The sequence below is a fragment of the Hypomesus transpacificus genome, chromosome 18 (genome assembly GCF_021917145.1).
Source record: "Hypomesus transpacificus isolate Combined female chromosome 18, fHypTra1, whole genome shotgun sequence".
NCBI lineage: Eukaryota > Metazoa > Chordata > Actinopteri > Osmeriformes > Osmeridae > Hypomesus > Hypomesus transpacificus.
Window position 1 is genome coordinate 6,941,639 of NC_061077.1, and position 21,399 is coordinate 6,963,037.

Consider the following 21,399-nt stretch of genomic DNA (forward strand, 5'->3'; position numbering starts at 1 on the left):
AGGTTACACCTGAGACTTAACTGAGACAAAGATCTCTTGCCCTTTTTGTGACCCGGAAACCCATAACTTCCCATTCAGTAGCTATACATTTCAGACAATGATTGGAGGACAGAGGCGATGTACGGGTTTCCATCTTTAATTCATTACCTGTTTGGATTTGACTAATCCAAACTGGGTAAGAATCCAAATTTGATTATACTGTGCTGATTTGTTGATTATAATATACAATTACAAATATTTTAGGTGCTTTTGCGTGCATTAAAATGTGTTCAGAACAATGCTAGTGTAAGATAACTTTTGAAAACTATTTGTAAAATAAATAATAAACTGTATTGGAATCTAATGACTGCAACAATTACAAAACGTTTTGTGAGGTGGCATGGTAGTACTGAAAGGCAGTATTGCTTCAATAAATAAGTTGCATTTAAATCAGTGACATTAATTGTAATATAACATTATATACATTTCTTTTAAAATATGTATGTTCTAATAATTTACCAGAAAAGTAGTTTATTTGGTGGTTATTTAATAATTTTCAATAACAAGATAATTATAATTCCATTATTTCGAAATGCAACAATATATTTTATATACAAGTTTTACAGTCTGTTCAGGATAGACACACCAAACAAGTAGCAAATCATGCACTCCTAGTGAATCTTAACATATTGTTACTTCAGCTTTGTTTAATTAGATGCACAATAAGGAACACCTTGTCCTGGGTCCTTTCTTGACCTAAACTTTGAATTGAATAATAATTGGTAGAATATCCCTCATGGTATCCCGCAATGTGATCACACATACATGTCCAGGAAAGGGGCAAAGTGCCATGACATATATTTTCATAAATATGTAGCTTTTAGATTGCATCTCAATACACTTTTTCATAGCAAATTATTGACACTTCATAAAGAAGAATCTCCACTTTATCCATTAACTACAAAGGACATCCTTGTCAGTTAGGCAATTCAAAGAGGAGGGAACTTTTGACTTGAAGAGATTTAAAAGGATGTGTGCAGGTAAAATGGAAATACTGTATTCTACTACTATTCTAAACAGCTTTCAAGAAAAAAGAGAAGACAGAGATAGAGTCAAATACTGTTGTGTAACTTCAGTCCTTTCTCCTGGTCGTTTCTTTCATCTCTAAACAAAGATTGAACATTTGGATCTACTTTTGGCCAGTAGTTTACTGACGTGAAGGTTGGACCAGGATGTTTGTAGAAGAGCGGATTCTAACATTATTCAAAAGAAATTTACATCACACCTTAACCTACTGGAGTGTGTTCTTCAGTTTTGGACTCTGCATTGCCTTTCTTGGACCCACTATATTGGATCTGCGATGTCAAACACAGTCGACTCTCAGTCAGATTACCTGGGTGTTCTTTGCCCAGCAGTTCTGCTTGCTCATTGGCAGCTCTATAGCTGGTGTTTTCAAGAAAACGTAAGCAGTTTGTAAAACCTTTACGTAAATATGTGGATTAGGACACAGCAATGTCCATTACTTTCAGTGTCCTTGGCATTGTTTTTTAATTCCTGAGGATGATTGAGTTCTTGTCAGATCTGTTAAACTTTCCAATTCATGATTATTCAATTTTGTCTGCAGATGTTTTGTTTTCAATAAGCGTATCGCATACCTTCTTATTATGAATTTGTAGAAATATTGAATATATATTATATATATATATTATATATATATATTATAATATGAATATATTGAAATATTAGTGACGGACTATTAATGTCTGTGTATGTGCCTTTCTTTCTCTAATCCCCCCCCCCCCCCCTCCAAAGGTTGTTCAGAGCATTGTCTGCCCTATTCGTCTCTGCACTGATCATATCAGTGATATTTGCCATCATTCCCCTCTGCCATAATGTGCTCCTGCTGGCCATTGCCATGGCAGTGTCTGGTATGGCCATGGGCATAATCGACACCATTGCCAACATCCAGCTGGTCACCATATACCAGAAGGACTCTGCTGTATTCTTACAGGTAACGGAGTTCAGACTTCACTCACAATTAGTTGAAAGTGTCAAAAACTCGTTATCATCAATGTGCACTTCTTCTCCAAACATTGCAGGCTCTTCATTTCTTCATTGGGTTTGGAGCTCTAGTGAGTCCACTCATAGCAGACCCTTTCCTGTCAGAGAAGGGTTGTACTGTGGGGAACGTGACCGAAAATGTGACAGAGATCATGCACCACCTCCGGTTCTCACTGAGAAACATTCCCATGAACATGCATAACATGACTGAGGACCATGAGCTCCATGTGGAGGAAGAGGAGTCCAGCGTGTCATATGCCTTCTGGATCATGGCCTTCATCAATGTAAGATATTTCACTATTACACAATACAAAAAAATAATAATTCTGACTTCTGATTTAGCATACAATATTACACAATACACTGACAATTACACATCATTGTGTGTGTTGTCCTACCCAGCTCCCTGTACCTATTGCAGTACTGTATCTGATGTACCGGGAACGGCTAATCCCCTGCTGTCCCAGTGGGACCCCTCAGCTACTGGACAAAGATGAGCTGGCCATGGAAAACCAGGCAAATGAAGGGCCTGATACAGAGCCTAAAGATCACGAGGTTGGAGGTTAGGAGCTAAACCCTTTTTTAGAATCAAAATCAGAATCAGGTTTATTGCCAAGTAGTAGTACGCATACTAGGAAAAGGGTTTCAGCTCTGATGAGATAAGGTCTAGGGCAGCTACATTTTCATGGTTCAGAATGTCAATGAATACTAGAACCTGGAAATAGGGACAGAGGGAGAGCAGCTTCAGATGCTTCATGATGGGTCTGTTGGGGTCACAGGTCATGGGGATATCTTCAGCTGCTGTCAGAATGACAACCTACGTGGCTTGCCTGTGTCCTTCTTCATGATACACATATTGGGTGGAATGGTCCTCTTCATGACTGATGGCATTGTGGTGAGTTAGCAGTGTTACAGATTATTTAATAACACTGCAAACTATATGTACTGCAAGTCAAAACCTCTGTAATAAAGACATTTTAGGATATCTGTTTTCTATTCCTAGGGGGCCTATGCTGGCTTTGTGTACACATATGCTGTGACTCCACCCATGGCTTTATCCCATAAGACAGCTGGTTACCTGGCCAGCATCTTTTGGGCTGCCATTACTGCTGGACGCTTGTTATCCATACCCCTCTCCTACCGCTTCCAGCCTGTCCGACTGCTTATGGTCAACCTGGTAATGCTGCCATTGTGGAAGGCCATGAGAGCACTGTGGTCTTATCGTTGCATATTATCACACTGATATTTAAGTACATGGTGTCGTGCCAGTCATACAGTCTGTGTACTTCTTCATGTTTGCTTCCTCAGGCTGGAGTCATAGTCACTGTGTTGCTGCTGCTCATCTTCTACACCAGCAGTGTGTTTCTCTTTGTGGGGACATGCCTCTGTGGGCTGTTCCTCAGCAGTGTCTTCCCTTGTATGTTGGCCTACACTGAGGACATCCTGGACTATCAAGGTAGTGCAATCCAGTTGAGATATTACTGTTAAGATAATGATTGTGAGTGTTCTTCCTGGTTGTTTTCTATGTTCTTCAGTCCCCTTGTCTGTTTTTCATGGACAGGATGTGCCACCTCCGTGCTTGTGACAAGTGCTGGAATGGGTGAGATGGTCATGCAGGTTCTGGTGGGATCGGTAAGATACCGCATTATCTGATGCATTACATTAGAATATGTTTTAAAGAGATATTGTCTTGCTAAATGTCTCAAATATTGTCTAATGTCCTCCAGATAATCCAGAGTGAGGGCAGTTACAGCTTCCTGCTCTGTGGTATGATCATCGGATGTATCGGCTTTGTCCTTTTCTTTGGGCTGCTGTTCTTTGAACGCTTACACAGGAACTACCTCACTGGTATGTTGACCACCAACAACTATAGCAACATTACAGAATACATGTGGTTAAAGTAATTCTCCTTCATGTGTGTCTTCAAATTTTTCACCAACAGGAACGTCTAAAAAGTCTGCCATGGTAGAGGAGCCAGCCACAGAGGTCAGGCCAGAGCACAAAGAGGAGACAGAGAGCAGCTGAGAGGAGCGGCATCTGCAGGTTCACTGCTCTGAGCTGTCATCCACCAACTAGTGAGCAGCTGGAAATATATGCTGAGGATTGCTGTGCAGAGAAGCACAAAAAAAGGACCTACAGTTAATTTGTTGACCATCATGAGAACCTCCAACCTTTTGAATATCAAAAATGCTCTCTACAAAATGAAAGAAGAGCTAAATATGTGTCTTGTGAATCGTATGAATGCTTTTTTAATGTGTCCTAGATAAAACATGGAAGGAAATTGTTATAAATAAAATGTTAACATGGATACAGGCAAGGCGATGTACTGTATGTGTCTTTACTTTGATTTCATGCAGTGTGCTGCTCACTGACAAAAGTGAAAAAAACACATTGAGAAGCTGGTGAACTTTATTTTTTTCTCTATTCATTGACTAGTTTGATCAGGTGAGTGATTAACATGTTAAACAATTTATTGAATACATTTAAGACCAGTTACAGCAGGAGCAGGAGGTGTCAAAGACCAGACCTGCAGCACAGTTTTGGAAGTAGGTCTTTCCTTGGCTGCAATTATAGAACTGATTCTTGTTGTTGGCATTGGGGTACATTCCGTTTGCCTTGCCAGCGCAGAAACCGCTAGTCATGCCACTGGTGCCTCCTCCCCTGGAGCTGCTTCCACTAGAGCTGCTACCGCTCTGTCCAGAGCTTCCTCCACCATCACTGGTCACTCCCTTAATAGGAGGCAAGGGGGTGGCAGGAGGGGCACAAGCTGCAATACATACACAATAGGTTACATTGCATTGAATGTAGAGTTAAATGACTGATTGACCACGTGAATCAGTCATCAAGTTGAGTTCAGCTGGATAACTTACTTGCTTGGTCCAGATTGAAGGCTTTGTGAAGGACATTGATAAGCGGGTATTTGCCCTGGTTACAGTAGGTGCCCTTGTAGTCATCCATGTCAAGGGTCCACACCATGGCACCCCCAAAGTTGTTCTTTTTCAACCACTCAACCTACAGAAAATGGCATATTGTGAATAAGCAGTCAAACATAAAGCTACTTTAACATATTGGATGAGGGCTTGACATGCAGTTGAACAGTTAGTAATACAACTACATGAGTGTACTTTTGCAAGATTTATTTAGGTATTGAGTGTACATGTGGATATTAGTAAATCAAACAATCTGATAACATTGACAGCTCAATGGAATTACAACTGTTTAGCACCTTACCTTTATCTCAAAGCTTTTGGGATCATCATAACCCACCCACTGGTTTCCTTTGTAGGCATATGGCACATCCTGTGGCTGATTCCAAACCATGGTGGCTCCATTTAAGAATCCACAGATCTGTTGCATGTTGAAACATGATTAGTACGATTAACAAACAGCCAACACATTGGTTGCCTTGGTTCTGTATCAAGTAGGATTCCTTGTAACAATCCCACCTGTTTTTAAGACAACATGGCAACCCAGTTACATACACAAGTAACTACCCCAAACCACAAACTACCTCAAAGTAAGCCAGCTCTCCAGCCTCCTGGGTGTACGGCCCTGGGGTTCCAGCGCCAGAGATTGCGGCTCCAACCCCATGGTTGGCCGGATTTCTCAGAGTGAATGAGGCACCATAGGTTGGGAAACCAACCAACAGCTTCTCAGCCGGAGCTCCCTGGTTCTTCCAGTAATTCATTGCAGAGGCCTAGAACGTACAGATTTGTGTTAGTCATGTCTTTTGATCATGCTGGATCTGGTATCACGGTGGTGTACATCTTCTCAAGGAATATCCATGTGAATGTAAATGAGCGTTACAGCGTAGCTACAGAACATCTTAGTCCTACTTACCACATTGAAGTCGATGAAACCTCCTTTGTCAGCAGGGCCCTTGTACAGAGGGCTGCATTCTCCAGTGAAGGGGTCCCAAGAGCCGTGGAAGTCGTAGCTCATGACGTTGATCATATCCAGGGCCCTGGGAGTAGAGGACACAGAAGATGAGGTACAGGTGTCAAACTGTTTCACATAAAAAGCACCAGCCAATGTTGGTTAAATGACCTGCTAGGAGTAATATGTTTATACTGTATATTTATTCCAAATGTTTTTGTATGTTCCAGTATACATTTTTTTTCAAACACAATTAATACAGGCAATAATTGAGTAAAATCTGGCAGGCTACATACTGTCCGATCTTGGGGATCTCGTAAGCAGATTCAATGGTGTCCATTCCAGCAGACACAGCAGCTGACAGCAGAAGGCGAGCCTTGTTAGTCTGCTTGGCGTCATTCTCAAAAGCAGCTCTCATTTCCTGAATGATAAAAGCAAATGATGACCCTATGGTCTAAAATGTCTGATCAAATCAGTTTAGGTCATTCAACAACCATATAACTTGCCTGCAGGAGGACAGAGTAATATTGCCTGTCTTCAGGAGGGCTCCCCCTGTTGGCTGGATACTCCCAGTCAATGTCCAGCCCATCAAACTCATACTTCCTCAGGAACACAATGACTGACTGGATGAAGGTCTGACGGTTTGTGGGGCTGGCCACCATTGCAGAGAACCTGGTTGGGTAACACGAATAGAAAAACATAAACACAACTGACTCCTGTTGGGGGAAGCTGCCCCAACTCAGACTCACATAAACTATTTGATAGTACCCTGCAGAGCCGAAGTTCCAACCACCGACAGACAGCAGAGTCTTTAGGTTTCCATTCCTGTGAAAAGGTACACAAAGCCCATATAATTTTACATAGCAGAGAATGCATTACAGTACACTAAACATGTAACACACATTTGTGACCTTATGTTACTCTTTCCATAACTCACTGATTTTTAAGGCCATTGAACTGGCTGTAGAGCTCCACGTCATTCCACTCATAAGTGGCCAGCATGTTGTTCTTCATGGTGGCAAAAGCATAGAGAAGGTGGGTACACAGGCATGGGTCAATGTCGTTGGGCATGTAGATGGTGGGGGGTGGCCTGTACTGCGCCCAGTTTGTGAAGTAGCATGACAAGATGAAGGAGGATCCTGACCAATGACATGTTAAGAGAAAACTTAAAAACATATTAGTAGTTATGCACTGAATCCCGATTTTTGGGGTTCGGCCGAATACCAAATCCACTGGTTAAGATTTAGCCGAATCCAAAACCGAATACCGAATCCTACTCCCATCCTCAGTCCATTAACACAGTAAACACATTATTGAAGGGGTCATTATGTCGACCAGCATAGCTCGCGTAGTGCAAGCATAGGTTCGGATTCGATGAAAACAAATTCTAAGGTTTGGCCGAATCCGAACCCCGTCAAAAATTCAGATTCAGTGCATCCCATTAGACTATGTGATAACACCTAACCCTAATTGTGTGAAAATACGCACATTTATTTAATAGTAGTCTGACATACTGTAGGTGTTTTCAATTGAATACTGTTTGCTACAGTTACTCACAGTATTTATAAAAAAGTTTGAAATATCATCTAAATCCTCAGAAAGGCTGTATCTGTATATTCAGGCGAACTTACCCAGCTGTGCCTGCAGCAGCAGGGCCAGAGCTGTGAAATTGATTAAATAGATCAGGCAATGTTTATACCACAAGTCTAACTTAAAAAGCAATAATACTTAGTATACAATTGTTAGAATTTCAATCTTAGCTTCTTACCCGTCACAAACAGTACTTTGCCCATGTTCACCTTGTGAAGTAAGTGAGTGACCACCTTTATATACTCAACCCTTATTGACTTGGCAACTTTGCCCAGAAAAAGGTTTATTTACTAAAGATTGTTCCATTACAAATGATTTGCTAGCATATGATATAAAGTGTGATTACCTATCACGTGGTCTAACACACTCTCCACAATCAAACATCCTATTGTCTGATTTGACCTTGTGAAGGACTAAACTTCACCTGCATTGAGTGGTAGTCAATACTATAATTTAAAGGTACCGTTTTTCCAAGAGATCAACATTGCTAAATGCAGTTGTAGGAATGCTGTGATTGGTAGGTCAGAAGAGACAATATGGTACACTGAGGTCCTGACAATAAAATCAGGAAGCACTGACTCAAGGCCTTTGGCAAATATTTTGACATACAGTTGATGATTTCAGTATCCATCCTACATAGACACACAAGTTGCCATCCTAATATCAACATTCCATTTGACAAGAGAACATGTGGCCGTGACGTTTGCAATACAGTATGCTTTATGTCTTTTTTTAAAGGTTTTGGCTCATCAGTGCCTTGCACCCACCAATGTCAGAATAGTTTCAACAACACCATACTATTTGACCAACTAAGTGGTGGCTCAGTTTTGATTTTATCTGTTAGATTATTTAAACAGGGTTTGATACAAACCCTTGGACTGTTGATAGGGCAGTGTTGAGGGGTGATAAGAGAACAAAAATATGACACAGCCATTGTTCATGGCAGGAACTTGAGGATATACAGTATATGCTATAATAAGGTTCAACTCATGGTGTACTCATCAAATTACCCCCATTAGTATGTGCGGTTGCCAAGGGAATCAGATTGTGTAATACCTGTATTAGCAGGGCACAAACTGAAGTTATTGTCTGCAGTGAGGGAGAAGCAGAAGTGGTTATTTCTAGCTATGAAATATCATAGGTTAACTGGAAGTAGCAGACTGTGTTGAACAACAAGTTTGGGCAAAGTCATGTAGGTCAAGACTCACCATTATATTTTACATGCAAAGGATGGACTGAAAATAAGCTTTATGAATATTAACATTGCACCCTGGTGGATATAATTTTTTTAAGCTGTCAATGACTGTGATATTTCACCAATAAAAAAAAACGTAGTCATCTCTTTCATTATTTCATGAATGAAACAGAGTGAAGTAATGTGTTCCCCATGTCCTAACTTCCTTCATGAGAGATATTCAGATGGTACAAACAAAGAAATGTTTTTTACTGTGAACAGAAGGAGTGAGCAGAAGCTTTTGAAGACTGATGTCAAAGGTAACAATGTTTTGCCTTTAATGTTGGATTTTTCATTATCTCCTTTGAAGATTCTAGTTTTAGAAATGGTCTTATTGTTCATCAACGTATTATTCAACTGTTCTACATCTTATAGTACGTCTACACTTCTCTTTACTTCTACATAGCCAATAATTATGTCATTTTTACACAGTGAAACAGTGGATGTCATGGGATCACTGGTATCAAGTAAGTAACTTTTGGGCTAAACCTGAAAGATGACCTAATAGTACACTTGCCATACTTTAGTCAACCTTTATTTAATGAAGAGTGAAAGTAAGATAATCATTTTAGAATGTTGTTTAAGATCCTTAGAAAATGTGTGTTGTGCGCTATATCCGACTGTAGCAACAACTACAACAACAGCCACACCAACAACTGTATCAACAACTACAACAACAGCCACACCAACAACTGTAGCAACAACTATAACAACAGCCACACCAACAACTGTATCAACAACTACAACAACAGCCACACCAACAACTGTAGCAACAACTATAACAACAGCCACACCAACAACTTTAGTAACAGCAGCAACAACCACTCTGTTGGAAAGGTATGCCATAGCCTAAACTAAACCTCTAAAAAGCAAAATCCCAACCTATTGCTAATCAGCTCTTACTCGCACTGCAAGCTACATATTGTTAAAATACAAAATACTGTCATTGGATAGTAAAAGGATTAACAACTTTCTGTATTCTTCACAGTGTGGCTAATACAGACTGTTCTTTGACAAGGACAATCAACTAACCTACATGCACCATCGCTTTGGAGAAAAGCGTTGGTTAAAATAATTGTTGCTATTGTACTATTTTGTTCAAAGGTCAACACTATCTGAGGTCATCATTATCTTATTGTGTACCTTCCTGATTCTGGCTCTCTCAATTATCATTTTGTCAATATGGTGGAGAAGAAGGGATTTGAGTAAGTTAAATATCAGACATCTAATTACTTTAGGGTTCTCTTATAATACAATATGGAGTAAAAAAGGCATCATAGCCAAGATCAATTAAGAACATATAAAACTAAAGAAAGTATATCCAACTTTAATATTAGGCTAATCCTGTTTATTGTGCCTTTCTAGCTGTTGGATCAAAGGTCAATCAGTTGGGAGATGGAGACAATATACAGGTATAGTGCTCAAACTCATTATTAGAACACAATTTCCTTTTATCCCATAAATGGTAATTCTTTGAAAATACCGATTAATTTATTTCATCTATTCTGGTTTCTACTTTTACTGAAATGTGTATCTCTTTTCAGATTGATGTGATCGAAAGTGAGAACACATATGCCAATTTTGACAAACCAGTAACACACCTGGAGGAGGATGCAGATACTGTTATTTACAGTGACATCACCATTTGTAATGCCAGCTCTAAACCATCAACAGTTGTGGAGGAAACTGAATATGCTATTGTCAAAATAAGACCATTGCAACTTTCATAATAGACCCTTGATCAAGTCTATTGTTGATCAAATGATTTCAAAGTGAAAACTTGTAATAGCACAGTTTTCAATAGTAATGTATCAACATTTTAAACCCTAAACTTTCAATTAGCAAAGTAAATCTTCTGATTTTGATGTTTGTATGAGATATTTCAATGTTCGTAAAAGTCTGACTGTAATTCAAAGATCTGCGATGATGTGCTTTCTTATACTAGATAACATAATAATATATAGTTACATTTCACAATAGTGTCAGAAATGTTTGACCCCATGGTTAAGTTAAACTTCTTTATCAGTAAACACAATTACTCAGTAGTCATTTTGATAGACATGTGCTATGAGTAGATGTACTTTGTAAAAAATGCCTGTGAAAAAGGATGATTGCTAAAACACATTACTCAACCTTAGAAAGGGGAAGGAAAATAATCTAAACACTGGTTGAGATCAGTGACGTGCAGTCAGGGTAGGCAAGGTAGGCACTGCCTACCCTGCCAAATTTCAAACGTAAAAATGTTTATTAAATAATTGTATTTAATAAACTTATATTTGTATTTTTACTGATTGTTCTTGTGATGTATATATACAATATGTGTGTTATTCCAATTGTTTAGACGTTACGATGACAAATGTAGCAGTTACGCATAATCAAATACAACAAAATGGTAGAATAAGCAGTGCTTTTACTGTCCATTCATTGCGGACGACAACGAAAAACTTCGATCCTGTATTCTTTAACATGTACGTCGAATACTATGGTCGAAAAGCACAACTCTGCTGTGCCTTATGCCAGTAATCATCAACGTTACGTATCAAACATGGACCAATTAAAATCGAGAAATTACTGGACATTTGCGCAGCTGACGTCTTACACCAGCCAAACGTAACCCCCGCGAAATTCAAAGTAAAAATGACGGCAGCAGTATCTCCCCATATCGTAGAACTAAGACATTTTTCAAAGCTCGATTTAATGGCCAAAATGAGTTGCTAGCAAGAGGGAGGCCCTATGCCAACATTGCCTGAACTACACCAGCAAAAGGGACCAAAAATTGTCCGCTCGTTTCAAGAGATTCAAAAGATTGGCTATGTGGCTGTGCTAGCAGTCAGCGGCTGTACTGCCATCCATAATCTACCGATTGGTGAGTCAGAAACTATTTTGGGTTTCATTTTGAGTTGGTTGAATTAATGCCGACTGCAAGCCATTTGCCTTCATATTCAATTGAGCAGTGTGTGTTCTCATTGTTGCTGACTGACAAACATAATTGGCCGCTGTGCAATAGTTAAGGATAAAGATGGTTGCATTCTCATGCTGGACATTGGTGTGTGTGTGTGTGTGTGTGTGTGTGCGTGCGTGCGTGTGCGAGAGAGAGACTACGATATGTCATGTTATGAGAGTAAGATATGTCATCCTGATTGGACATTTCTTGATATCAACCGTGCATGTGTGCCGCGCTTGTGCGTACTGTTTTGACGTAGCCTAGCCTAAACAATAAATTAGGTAATCTGGCTTTCATAACTCAGTGCCTACCCTTTTACTGACATCACCGCACGTCACTGGTTGAGATTAATTCTCTCACCATGAACACTGTGCTATGCACCAAATTTCTAAATGGTAAGGAATGCAATGTATATCTTAACATCACCTTATAATTCGGCAATATTTACTGACTAAGTAAAAACCAAATAACATTTAAACAAATAAGGAAAATGTACCTTTTTTCTTTTTGTCCACATGCTCTGAATCCTAACCAAATGTATATGTGCTCCCTGAAGTCATTTGTCTGACAACAAAGAGGGCCCTCAATGCGATTGTCTGGTCCTGCACTGGTGCAAGGAGAAGAATACAAACGTGTGATGATTCGTTGTGAGTACGGTCCAGGCTAAAGGGACAACACAAAGTACTGGTGCAGGGGACATGTTTACGAGCTGTGTAAGATTGTGGTTAAAACCAGAGGTCACAGAGAGAGTGGTAGAAGCGCTATCACTGAGGATAAGGATGCTGGAGTCTTTAATGTGATTATAAGCTCACTGAGGCAAAGTGATAAGGACCAGTACTGGTGTGTCATCGCCAAACCTCGGAGGAATGCCTACACAGGAGTATATCTCTACATCCACCAGACAGGTGGGCACACCCAATTCTGGCACAAAAAGTTTCACCAAACCTGAGCAACGATTTCTGGGAGGATAGTAATTACAGGCAATCTCTAAAAAAAGAAATGCAATGTAATTGTTATGTTTGGTATTCTGTGTATTACAGGAGTAACCAGTGCTACCATCAACACTTCGTCCATCAATTCAACAGTGATACTTCCAGGAGAAAAAGAAACATGGTAAGTCCCGAAAACAAATAGATAGAAAAAATTATCTAGTATCAAGAAAAACATAATCATTCACAAATAATATTGCCAAACAACACTATGCATAAGAGTCAAATCCATGTGATTACTCAACATAATAATTTAATAACGTACATACTTGTATTTTTATTCTATTTTAGTTGGTGGGGTATTCTTCAACACATTTTTGGAAGGAAATTTTGGCACGGGCATGGTGTTTACATAAAGCAATAATTTAAATAAACTCTCTTTCTCTCCTCCTCTCTATCTTGTTTCTCCCCCACTTCCCTCCTTCTTCCGTGAACACTTTGACATTTTTTGGTCACAAATAATTAATATCATCTTCTTCTTTTTTTACAAATAAAAAACATTTGTTATCTCTTTTTTTAAATAGAAAAGTTTCTCAACAGCTCAAAATAAGGGGCTGTAGCCTTCATTTGCCTCCCTGTGCTTGGTTCATGTTATTTTACCTGTTTTCATAATCCACATCTAAATTTGCATGAAGAATATTGTCTGACTTGAAGGTGAAGTCTATTCTATTGAGATGCCCCGTTGCGGTTGAAATTTACTGCACCTCAGCTCTAGGACAGTGACAGTGTTGAAGTGAAAACTGGACCAAACCTCGCTGCCAACGCCCCCGGCTATAGCGAAACAGCGGGTGCGTTGAGAAAGAGGTAGGGAAATCATACTTGTAAACGTGGGCGTTTGATTTTATGATCAATATATCGTACTTGTAAACCTGTATTTTAAGTAAACCGGAAAATAATATTTTAGATCTGTGACTGTGACCGGGTAGCGGTATGTTGCAACATTGGCTTGATAGCCTTCGCAAGACAAGTGAATGGCTTGCGTCACGTTTTTTCATTGAAAAGTGGGCATAGCATAGCTACAGTAGCTAGCCAGTTAAACTGGTTAGGCTAAATGTTATTGTAGCTACTGTTCAGCAACACTGGCTAAGGAATTTGCTAATAATTAACTACCTGCTTGTTCGCTAGACTAATGTTACAATCCCAACGTTTGGCCAGTCTCTGCCCGGGCAGGGGGATGGAGAGTTGCTTCTGACTGTTTCAGCGGCCCAGAAGGTTATGGTAGCTACCTTTTACTACCTAGCAGCCTTGCTTAGTTGGCATGAGTGGCTTGTCTGGCCTGCACTGCAGGGCCTTTTCCTGTAGGTAGAAAATTGCATTGCGATTGTATTAATCGCAGTGTCCGTTGTAGTGTTTCCACTCACAGTTTCTACTACAGTAACACAGAGAGACTTCCGAAACCCAGGATGCAGACCATTAAATGTGTTGTGGTCGGTGATGGAGCCGTGGGAAAAACCTGCCTTTTAATTTCCTACACAACCAACAAATTCCCCTCTGAATATGTACCTACTGTAAGTATTAGTTTCACTATTGAACCTATGTAACCCACACCTTTTCTTAAAAAAAAACAATTATCAATATCCAACTTTTAAGATCCATCTACGTTGTTTTTTTTTTACACAGGTGTTTGACAACTATGCAGTGACTGTTATGATTGGTGGTGAGCCATATACCCTAGGATTATTTGATACTGCAGGTAAGAAAAGTGTGTGTCTTAGAAATACTATTAAGAATACAGCTAAAATTGTTTAGTTTTTTAATAATATGTAATCTTTACAGGACAAGAGGACTATGATAGGTTACGGCCTTTAAGTTACCCTCAAACAGATGTTTTCCTAGTCTGTTTCTCAGTAGTTTCACCCTCTTCATTTGAGAATGTTAAAGAAAAGGTGAGTCAGTTGTCAAGCCAATCAAATGGCACTGAAGATTATTTTTTTATTTGTGTCAGCGGCTATATCATTTTCTCTCTTGCTCACTCTCTCAGTGGGTACCTGAAATCACTCACCACTGTCCCAAGACACCATTTCTGTTGGTTGGAACCCAAATTGACTTGAGAGATGACCCCTCTACAGTGGAGAAGCTTGCCAAGAACAAGCAGAAGCCAATTACCCCAGAGACAGCTGAGAAACTGACCCGTGATCTTAAGGCTGTCAAATATGTCGAGTGTTCTGCCCTTACACAGGTGAGAGAAAAGAAACCTGAATTTGCATAAACTTCTCGAGAACAGATACATTGTTGTAAACCTAGTAGCTTAAATTGCTTTGTTATTTGTGTGCCTAGTTTATCTTGTTGTCTCTCTGCCTCTTACTTATATATTTCAGTGTGTCTGCTAACCACTGTTACATTACAAATAACTCTGGTGATATCTGCTGCTTTATTCCCTCTTCTTACTCTCTGTAGCGAGGTCTGAAGAATGTATTTGATGAAGCTATACTAGCAGCTTTAGAGCCACCTGAAACCCAGCGGAAGAGGAAGTGCTGTCTGTTCTGATGTCGTTTTCACTTCAGCCTATGGGCTGCTCATGAAATGTAAAAAAAAATATATATATATATTTGTCACTTAAATAACCAAGATGTTCTTTTGAAATGTTAGGTCATTAACACTTTATTTCCATGTTTATATTTGCTTTGACGTGACCTTTTTGCCAATTGTTTTTATTGGAGAGACCACCTCCATTAATTTATTTTTTGTGCTGGTTTACATTAAGTTCTATGTGTACATTTTAGCTTCATGATCTATAATAGCAAATGATAACCCTGACGTTATTGACAGGGTTGTGAAGTGAAAACCTGTCAAAGTATCTATAACACGTGCTGCTATTGGTGGTAAAATTATGTGTTGAGATACTCGGGCAATGTTACCGTGGGAGCACTTAGTTTTTTGTGCATTAAAGCATTAAACACCCTCTAAAATGGCAAAATTATCTGATTTGATGAAGTATTTTCTGTGGCAGAGCAACACAGTATTACATTCATAGAGAAGTAAACTCACAGTATCACAATGTCTTATTATTAAGCATTTAAAATATTGTTTTTATAATTTTTACTTAAGCACACAAGTTAAAGTTCCTATTTGAATACAGGAAAACGTTTGGACGTTCGGTCAAAGTTCCCTTTTTGTAAGGAGTGTCCTCATCTCAAACGAGTTGTCTGTGAGCTCTTACATAATATCAAACTGCCAACACCCAGCTAAGAAATGACATTCATTATAAATAAAAGGTAAGAAAACTATCCTGAAATGTGCTGTATGGATTATGAGTAAGATATTGAGTAGAAGAGGTGGTTATTGTTTATATTCAATAGATGGAGACTAAAACTTGGCCCCACTGTGTCTGTAACTGTAACTTTTGCTATGCATTCACTAACCAACCCCTTAATTTGAACGTCTGCCACCACCCTAAATGAACGGTTTGTCTCCTCATATTCTAAGAGTTTTGTATATTTTTACAATAATTAGTCCTTGAAGATCCTCCAAGATCAAGTCTGTGAAGGACTTGAAATGGCTAACCATGAGCCAAAGCTGCTATTGGCTGTACTGAAGGAGTTGACAGCTAAAGAACTGAAGGAGTTTCAATGGCATCTAAGTCAGGAAGACTGGCTAGATGGCTTTCAACATATTCCAAAGGGCGACTTGGAGAATGCTGACAGGCAGGACACTGTAGATATAATGATACGGACCTACCGCAATGCACCTGCTGTGGAGATCACACTCAAAACTCTAAAGGATATCAACCAAAACAATCTTGCAGATAGGTTGTCAAGAGACTACAAACCAACTGAAAGCCCTTGCAATCATGGAAAGTATTTAGCTTACAATTGATTTAGCCTTTAGTCAAATACCGTGCACAATGTAATGGTAGTTTTCTCCCCCACTCTTTCAGGCTCTCTCTCACTAGTTGCTCCTCTAACTGTCCTGCATACTACACCAGCACTTACAATGCTCCCAGCACTCACATTCAAAGCAGAGGTTAGGTTGTTGCCAATGGTAAGCCATCTTTTCGAGGATTTAATGAGCAACATTGGAAAAAGTGAATGGGAATGCAAGTGAGCCATGTCCTCTCTCTCTCTCTCTCTCTCTCATAGGAGGGGAATAAGGTTAGATTTGAAGTGATTCCAGAAAGCATGACAACTCCCTCGATAGCACATGCTGGCTCCTCCATGACTCCTGGTGGTTTTTCTATGGCTCTTCAGTCTAGCTCTAACACTGAAGATAGAAGTAATATTGTTTGCAACAATGCTCAAGATCATAATCAGACACCAAATGAGCACGTTAAATCTAACAGTAACTATACTTTTTTAACAGTTGGCATTTACAGTAATACTTGAGTTAATTTGGCTATATCAGCATATCATGTGACTATATGTTTCTATACATTTTGATTGGCATATTTCAGACATGACCAAGCTTAATCAGTACAATAAGATAAGGATCAATATGCTTGGCAGTGGATCTGTGGGAAAGTCCTGCATGGTTTCTACATTCCTAACCAACAGATTTCCCTCTGAATATGTACCATCAGTAAGTATAGGCCACTGAATATTAAGTGACTTCAAATAATTTTCTTCAGTAGGCACACTGTACTGTGTCTGCTGTCCACTGTAGTCAAACAGACAACACTTCTCTTTTCATTCTCTAACAACAGGTTTTTGACAAATACATAAAAGACATTGGTGAGGAAGGTTGTTTTGGCTCCCTTGAAATACAGGATATAACAGGTATACATCAACTCTTGACATCATTCTTCTGAATATGACAAGTTACTGTGTTATTGTTTTTAACTTTGTACTTAACTTTTACAGGTTTGTCTGACTATGACGATCTACGCAGAATAAGTTACCCTCTGACAGATGTTTTCCTAGTCTGTTTTTCAGTGGTTTATCCTGATTCATTTAAGGACGTGGACATGAAAGTAAGGCCTACCCCCAAACCATATCACTCAGTTACACACACAGAGAACTGGCTTGCAGAAAATACTGCATTCATTCTGGATAACTCTGCCAAAGCTCTCACAGATTATTGATGCGAATCATTAAAACACCTCAAAGAACCCACTTGTGTGATAGCACATGCATTCTGTTCTAAATAAAAAAATGTATTCAAATGCCACACCAATCCCAGAATACAATGTTTTAGTTGGACTTAAAGTAGTAACAAGAGTGAACATATGAATGAATTTGTAAAATACTGATAGTGTCCAGGCAGGATACTCTGTGCAGTGCCATTGTTGCAGTAAAAGGAGCTGCCAGCAAGGGACAAGAGTACAATGATCTAGTTGTATTTATGGTCAGCATTTGACTGGTCTCGTATCAATTAACTTCATCGAAAGGAGCGTACACAGAAGCATGGTGGCAATGTAACTATTTGGGACTATTTTGAAATAGTACATCCCTTCTCTTTTCAGTGGGTGCCTGAAATCAATCTCTATTGTCCTGGGACACCTTTCCTACTGGTCGGAACTCAGATTGACCTAAGAAAAGACCCCCACACATTGGAGAGGCTGGCCAGGAACAAACAAAAGCCAATCAATTCAGAAATTGCTAAGAAACTAGCCAGTGACCTGAAGGCATTCAAATATGTTGAGTGCTCTGCCCTTACACAGGTGGGATGCTCTCAAGTATTCTACAAGTAAGAGACAGTACATGACCACCGACATCCCAAAGATTTAACTTATGACATACATATTTGTGTTTGCAGGAAGGCTTGAAAAATGTGTTTGATGAGGTGATACAAGCTGTACTGAGGAGTCAGCAGTTCAAGAAAAACAAATGTGTGCTGTCCTAGGCTTATCCTGTTGTTACCAGACTCCTATAAAACTAGTTTGAGTCATTCAGGAAATTATACTTAGCAGAGAATAAATACACCCTATTTCTTTGATGTAACTTTGCCTTATGAAAGAATTGGAACCTGTACATGTCATTTACATTCTACATATTTCATACATATTAATGTAGCCTGTTGGGAAATGTGCATTTATATTGACCTAAATAGTTAACTATAAAGTTTGTAAATACAATTAAGAAAAAAAGGTGTTGAAATTAATTTGTAAAAAATAAGGGTTAGGGCTAACCCTAACCCTTTCTTGTGCTACCTCATTTCACAGACTACATCTATAAAAATGTATTAATCTAATCAAATATGTTTACTATGTTTCTCAATGTGTTCATTGAGTCATGATGAGGACATGCATAAAGTAAAATGAGTGTTCTAATTGAGAAGGGGTTTAAGGGACCCCAATAGAAAGACAAATGCTAACTGGAGGGTCATGCTCGTAATAACTCACCAAGACATCTGACACAATTTGAACAGCAAAGCTCAACTAAAACTAATACCAAGTAATAGTTCAGCAATCCATTATCTGTCAAACTCAGTTAAACTTCATATTTTAACATTTTACTAACTGTAAATGTACATTAACAGTTTACAAATCAGTCAATACACATCACTGTAGGATTCTGTAGGAGAGTGTAGGACTGTCTGTATTCCTTTGGTCTAACTCTTCTCACAAACATCTCCCACATATTATATAAAATATATAATACTTAAACAGACATTAATTTGTTTAGATGCAGTATTAGCTAGAATTTTTCCACAGTGATTAGAAAAAGGGGGTTTCTTAAGGCAGAAATTTGCTAACAAGTCTAAAGTGACATTCAGGTGGTCTTTGGGGAATGACTCTGTGGAAGTAGTCAAAGATGATTGGCGACATGGGATGGGAGTTCCGGTGGAAGCTCTCTGTCCACTGAATGGCATATCTCCACACTACTGTTGGTGACACGAATTCCATACCATCCCGCCCAGAACTGAGTGTCACTGCCCCCATGTGTGAAGCGGATGAATCGAGCACCTGGTCCATAGTCTTTAAACACATGAGTCATCTGAAACACAAATATCACAATATTACAGATGTTATATGTTAACCTAACCTCAAATATTACAGACATTCTTTCAAACAGATCATACATGTTTTAAGTGGTGTGAGGTCTATATTCTGTCAACTACCTGATTCCACGTCTGATCATTCCATTGCTGAAAATAGACGGTATCTGGAGAGAATGTCTGTATTGGAACCTTCTTCTTATCCAGCACTTGAACACAGATCTCATACAGACTGCCACAGTCAAAGCGTGGAGCATACCTAATCACACACACACACACAAACATTTATTTAGTTGACAATGCATTGTACCAGCAATGGAAAATGTTTGTTTGAGTATTCTTACCAATCAGATATAACAATGTCTGGCTGGACCTCATCCATCAAAGATGGTTTGTAACCCTCCTTGGCCAAGTCAATCAGCTGACACTTCTTGCAGGAGCTGAGCCCAGAAGAAGACACAGATACAAAATATGACCATGACAGAGCCTTCTGAGGAAGTGGGAAGTAGTGTAAATATCTTTACAATATAGCTAGGGGCTATATAGACGTTTCCAACTGCCTTCTTAGATTTGCATACAGAGTGAACAAAAAGTAGGCTAGTATAGGCTACTTACTGGTAAGATGTCACAAAGTATTTCTGGACTGTGTCATCAGGAAGACGTGTATTTCCCACTGTGTCAATCTTCCATTTATCACCGCCGTTCTCCAAAATCTGCCAGCCATTAAAACTTTCTAGAGGGCAAGAAAGGACAGGGTGAATTCTAATGGTAAATCATAAATTGTGGTAGCTTATAGCCTACCTGTTCTGGTCTCTCACCATCTGCTCTGGAATTTTTCAGAAGGTTGCGTCTTTTCCTACGTAAGAAGTAGAATAATCGCCAGTCTTTGGGTAGTCTTTTGGTATCACACAAATTATATCCCTCTCTCCGACACCTTTCTCTCCATAGAGAATCACTGTCGACAACATCTTTCCACTCACGGCAAACTAAGCGGCATACACATACCACCTGTTGTGGTGGAAGATTCAGGAAGATCTCTTCCAGAATCTCGAAAGGGACTGCAGGAACCGGACCTGTGTACTAACCGAGAAAAAGATAAACAAAGCACTGAGTGTCACCATTGCGTCGACGAATTCAAAGGCCACGCCCACGAGTCGTCTCAAACGCCAGCACCATCGATTCAGTATCTTTTATTCGTACATCACAACAACTAATAACAATTTAAGCTAAATGTATCATATCAATGACCACAATGAACTGAGCTGAACCAATATATCAAACAATCACAACTCGGGCGTCACCAACATGATAACTCCGATTAGACTAGACAAACTCAATTCGAACATTTCATATGCTTAAGTCTAAGGTTACTTACTTTTCCTGGGAGACATGGCATGTTGGACAAATTGCCCTGCGCACTGTAGGACTGGCCCATTGCTCTTATATTAACCAAAATATTTGATTTTGGTCAAATAACGTATGGTAGAACGTTGTCTTGAGAAATCCCCACAATGCATTAAGCATTAGCTTAGGCGGAAGTGATGTTAAATAGAAAGTAAAATCGAAAGCTATTTATTCGAAGAAAAAAAAACCCTAGTTCACTTCACCACAAGGGGTTTCCTCTTGTAAATTCAAGTAAACTGTCAAAACACTCACTAGCTGAATCACATACCTAACAATATTGGAACGTCAAGCACTTCAGTTATCAACTACTATGGTGGGACATCTTGATGACGTACTGAGAATGTTTCAGGAACTGATGACTGCGTGTGCCTTAAGTCTCGCGGCGCTAAACTAGACACCACAAGCACCTGACACATTTTGGATCAGCAGCACTTTACCGTTAGTCTAAG

The 21,399-nt window shown here is 39.3% G+C and overlaps 6 protein-coding genes across 11 annotated transcripts; 4 read left to right on the plus strand and 2 right to left on the minus strand.

Moving 5' to 3' along the window:
- Window positions 1–1,028: 1,028 nt before the first annotated feature.
- Window positions 1,029–4,374, plus strand: mfsd4ab (major facilitator superfamily domain containing 4Ab). Its single transcript, XM_047040085.1, has 10 exons — window positions 1,029–1,441; window positions 1,792–1,990; window positions 2,079–2,324; window positions 2,443–2,602; window positions 2,820–2,935; window positions 3,044–3,217; window positions 3,349–3,496; window positions 3,602–3,672; window positions 3,768–3,888; window positions 3,983–4,374. The coding sequence occupies exons 1-10, from the start codon at window positions 1,212–1,214 to the stop codon at window positions 4,063–4,065; spliced, it is 1,548 nt and encodes a 515-aa protein (XP_046896041.1). The 5' UTR covers window positions 1,029–1,211; the 3' UTR covers window positions 4,066–4,374.
- A 49-nt stretch (window positions 4,375–4,423) lies between these two features.
- Window positions 4,424–7,738, minus strand: LOC124480605 (acidic mammalian chitinase-like). Its single transcript, XM_047040086.1, has 11 exons — window positions 7,685–7,738; window positions 7,548–7,577; window positions 6,854–7,055; window positions 6,685–6,741; window positions 6,423–6,588; window positions 6,213–6,337; window positions 5,881–6,004; window positions 5,552–5,737; window positions 5,272–5,388; window positions 4,911–5,052; window positions 4,424–4,807 (listed from the first exon to the last, which is right to left on the minus strand). Exons 1-11 carry the CDS (start codon window positions 7,707–7,709, stop codon window positions 4,524–4,526), a joined length of 1,458 nt encoding a protein of 485 aa, XP_046896042.1. The 5' UTR covers window positions 7,710–7,738; the 3' UTR covers window positions 4,424–4,523.
- A 951-nt stretch (window positions 7,739–8,689) lies between these two features.
- LOC124480736 (chitinase 3-like) lies at window positions 8,690–11,130 on the plus strand. Of its 2 annotated transcripts, none has more exons than XR_006957577.1 (6): window positions 8,690–9,000; window positions 9,173–9,207; window positions 9,326–9,577; window positions 9,845–9,945; window positions 10,106–10,152; window positions 10,285–11,130. XR_006957577.1 is itself a non-coding variant. In XM_047040306.1 (6 exons), exons 2-6 carry the CDS (start codon window positions 9,189–9,191, stop codon window positions 10,468–10,470), a joined length of 564 nt encoding a protein of 187 aa, XP_046896262.1. In that variant the 5' UTR covers window positions 8,698–9,000; window positions 9,173–9,188; the 3' UTR covers window positions 10,471–11,130. The 2 variants fall into 2 exon arrangements, 1 of the variants encoding a protein (XP_046896262.1); XM_047040306.1 differs by having other exon boundaries at window positions 8,698–9,000; window positions 9,367–9,577.
- Window positions 11,131–12,901: 1,771 nt separating this feature from the next.
- Window positions 12,902–15,582, plus strand: LOC124480364 (cell division control protein 42 homolog). 5 transcript variants are annotated; one of them, XM_047039584.1, is made up of 7 exons: window positions 12,902–13,477; window positions 13,829–13,891; window positions 14,022–14,181; window positions 14,294–14,366; window positions 14,450–14,559; window positions 14,655–14,852; window positions 15,071–15,582. In XM_047039584.1, the coding sequence occupies exons 3-7, from the start codon at window positions 14,077–14,079 to the stop codon at window positions 15,158–15,160; spliced, it is 576 nt and encodes a 191-aa protein (XP_046895540.1). In that variant the 5' UTR covers window positions 12,902–13,477; window positions 13,829–13,891; window positions 14,022–14,076; the 3' UTR covers window positions 15,161–15,582. The 5 variants fall into 5 exon arrangements, with proteins under 5 accessions (XP_046895540.1, XP_046895539.1, XP_046895543.1 ...); XM_047039583.1 differs by having other exon boundaries at window positions 12,902–13,891; XM_047039587.1 differs by having other exon boundaries at window positions 13,799–14,181.
- Window positions 15,583–15,656: 74 nt separating this feature from the next.
- On the plus strand, window positions 15,657–18,801 carry LOC124480362 (GTP-binding protein rhoC-like). Its single transcript, XM_047039580.1, has 9 exons — window positions 15,657–15,888; window positions 16,127–16,466; window positions 16,551–16,654; window positions 16,753–16,951; window positions 17,064–17,188; window positions 17,313–17,385; window positions 17,470–17,579; window positions 18,072–18,269; window positions 18,365–18,801. Exons 2-9 carry the CDS (start codon window positions 16,169–16,171, stop codon window positions 18,449–18,451), a joined length of 1,194 nt encoding a protein of 397 aa, XP_046895536.1. The 5' UTR covers window positions 15,657–15,888; window positions 16,127–16,168; the 3' UTR covers window positions 18,452–18,801.
- Window positions 18,802–19,054: 253 nt separating this feature from the next.
- Window positions 19,055–21,304, minus strand: LOC124480363 (F-box only protein 44-like). Its single transcript, XM_047039582.1, has 6 exons — window positions 20,922–21,304; window positions 20,365–20,626; window positions 20,162–20,279; window positions 19,891–19,986; window positions 19,670–19,805; window positions 19,055–19,545 (listed from the first exon to the last, which is right to left on the minus strand). The coding sequence occupies exons 1-6, from the start codon at window positions 20,979–20,981 to the stop codon at window positions 19,357–19,359; spliced, it is 861 nt and encodes a 286-aa protein (XP_046895538.1). The 5' UTR covers window positions 20,982–21,304; the 3' UTR covers window positions 19,055–19,356.
- Between the last annotated feature and the right edge of the window lie 95 nt (window positions 21,305–21,399).

Bases quoted from the DNA above. Each gene is read 5' to 3' on its own strand.
- mfsd4ab (XM_047040085.1), top strand. From the start codon at position 1,212: ATGTTTGTAGAAGAGCGGATTCTAACATTATTCAAAAGAAATTTACAT. The intron at 3,218-3,348 runs GTAATGCTGCCA...TTGCTTCCTCAG, and splicing joins GACTGCTTATGGTCAACCTG to GCTGGAGTCATAGTCACTGT. The intron at 3,889-3,982 runs GTATGTTGACCA...TTTCACCAACAG, and splicing joins ACACAGGAACTACCTCACTG to GAACGTCTAAAAAGTCTGCC.
- LOC124480605 (XM_047040086.1), bottom strand. From the start codon at position 7,709: ATGGGCAAAGTACTGTTTGTGACGG. The intron at 5,738-5,880 runs GTAAGTAGGACT...TGTACGTTCTAG, and splicing joins GTTTCATCGACTTCAATGTG to GCCTCTGCAATGAATTACTG. The intron at 4,808-4,910 runs GTAAGTTATCCA...TATGTATTGCAG, and splicing joins CTTCAATCTGGACCAAGCAA to CTTGTGCCCCTCCTGCCACC.
- LOC124480736 (XM_047040306.1), top strand. The intron at 9,946-10,105 runs GTAAGTTAAATA...GTGCCTTTCTAG, and splicing joins GTGGAGAAGAAGGGATTTGA to CTGTTGGATCAAAGGTCAAT. The intron at 10,153-10,284 runs GTATAGTGCTCA...ATCTCTTTTCAG, and splicing joins GAGATGGAGACAATATACAG to ATTGATGTGATCGAAAGTGA.
- LOC124480364 (XM_047039583.1), top strand. From the start codon at position 14,077: ATGCAGACCATTAAATGTGTTGTGGTCGGTGATGGAGCCGTGGGAAAA. The intron at 14,182-14,293 runs GTAAGTATTAGT...TTTTTTACACAG, and splicing joins CCTCTGAATATGTACCTACT to GTGTTTGACAACTATGCAGT. The intron at 14,560-14,654 runs GTGAGTCAGTTG...TCACTCTCTCAG, and splicing joins TTGAGAATGTTAAAGAAAAG to TGGGTACCTGAAATCACTCA.
- LOC124480362 (XM_047039580.1), top strand. From the start codon at position 16,169: ATGGCTAACCATGAGCCAAAGCTGCTATTGGCTGTACTGAAGGAGTTG. The intron at 17,580-18,071 runs GTAAGGCCTACC...TTCTCTTTTCAG, and splicing joins TTAAGGACGTGGACATGAAA to TGGGTGCCTGAAATCAATCT. The intron at 18,270-18,364 runs GTGGGATGCTCT...TTGTGTTTGCAG, and splicing joins AGTGCTCTGCCCTTACACAG to GAAGGCTTGAAAAATGTGTT.
- LOC124480363 (XM_047039582.1), bottom strand. From the start codon at position 20,981: ATGGGCCAGTCCTACAGTGCGCAGGGCAATTTGTCCAACATGCCATGT. The intron at 20,627-20,921 runs GTAAGTAACCTT...TTTCTCGGTTAG, and splicing joins TGCCATGTCTCCCAGGAAAA to TACACAGGTCCGGTTCCTGC. The intron at 19,806-19,890 runs GTAAGAATACTC...GTGTGTGATTAG, and splicing joins GACATTGTTATATCTGATTG to GTATGCTCCACGCTTTGACT.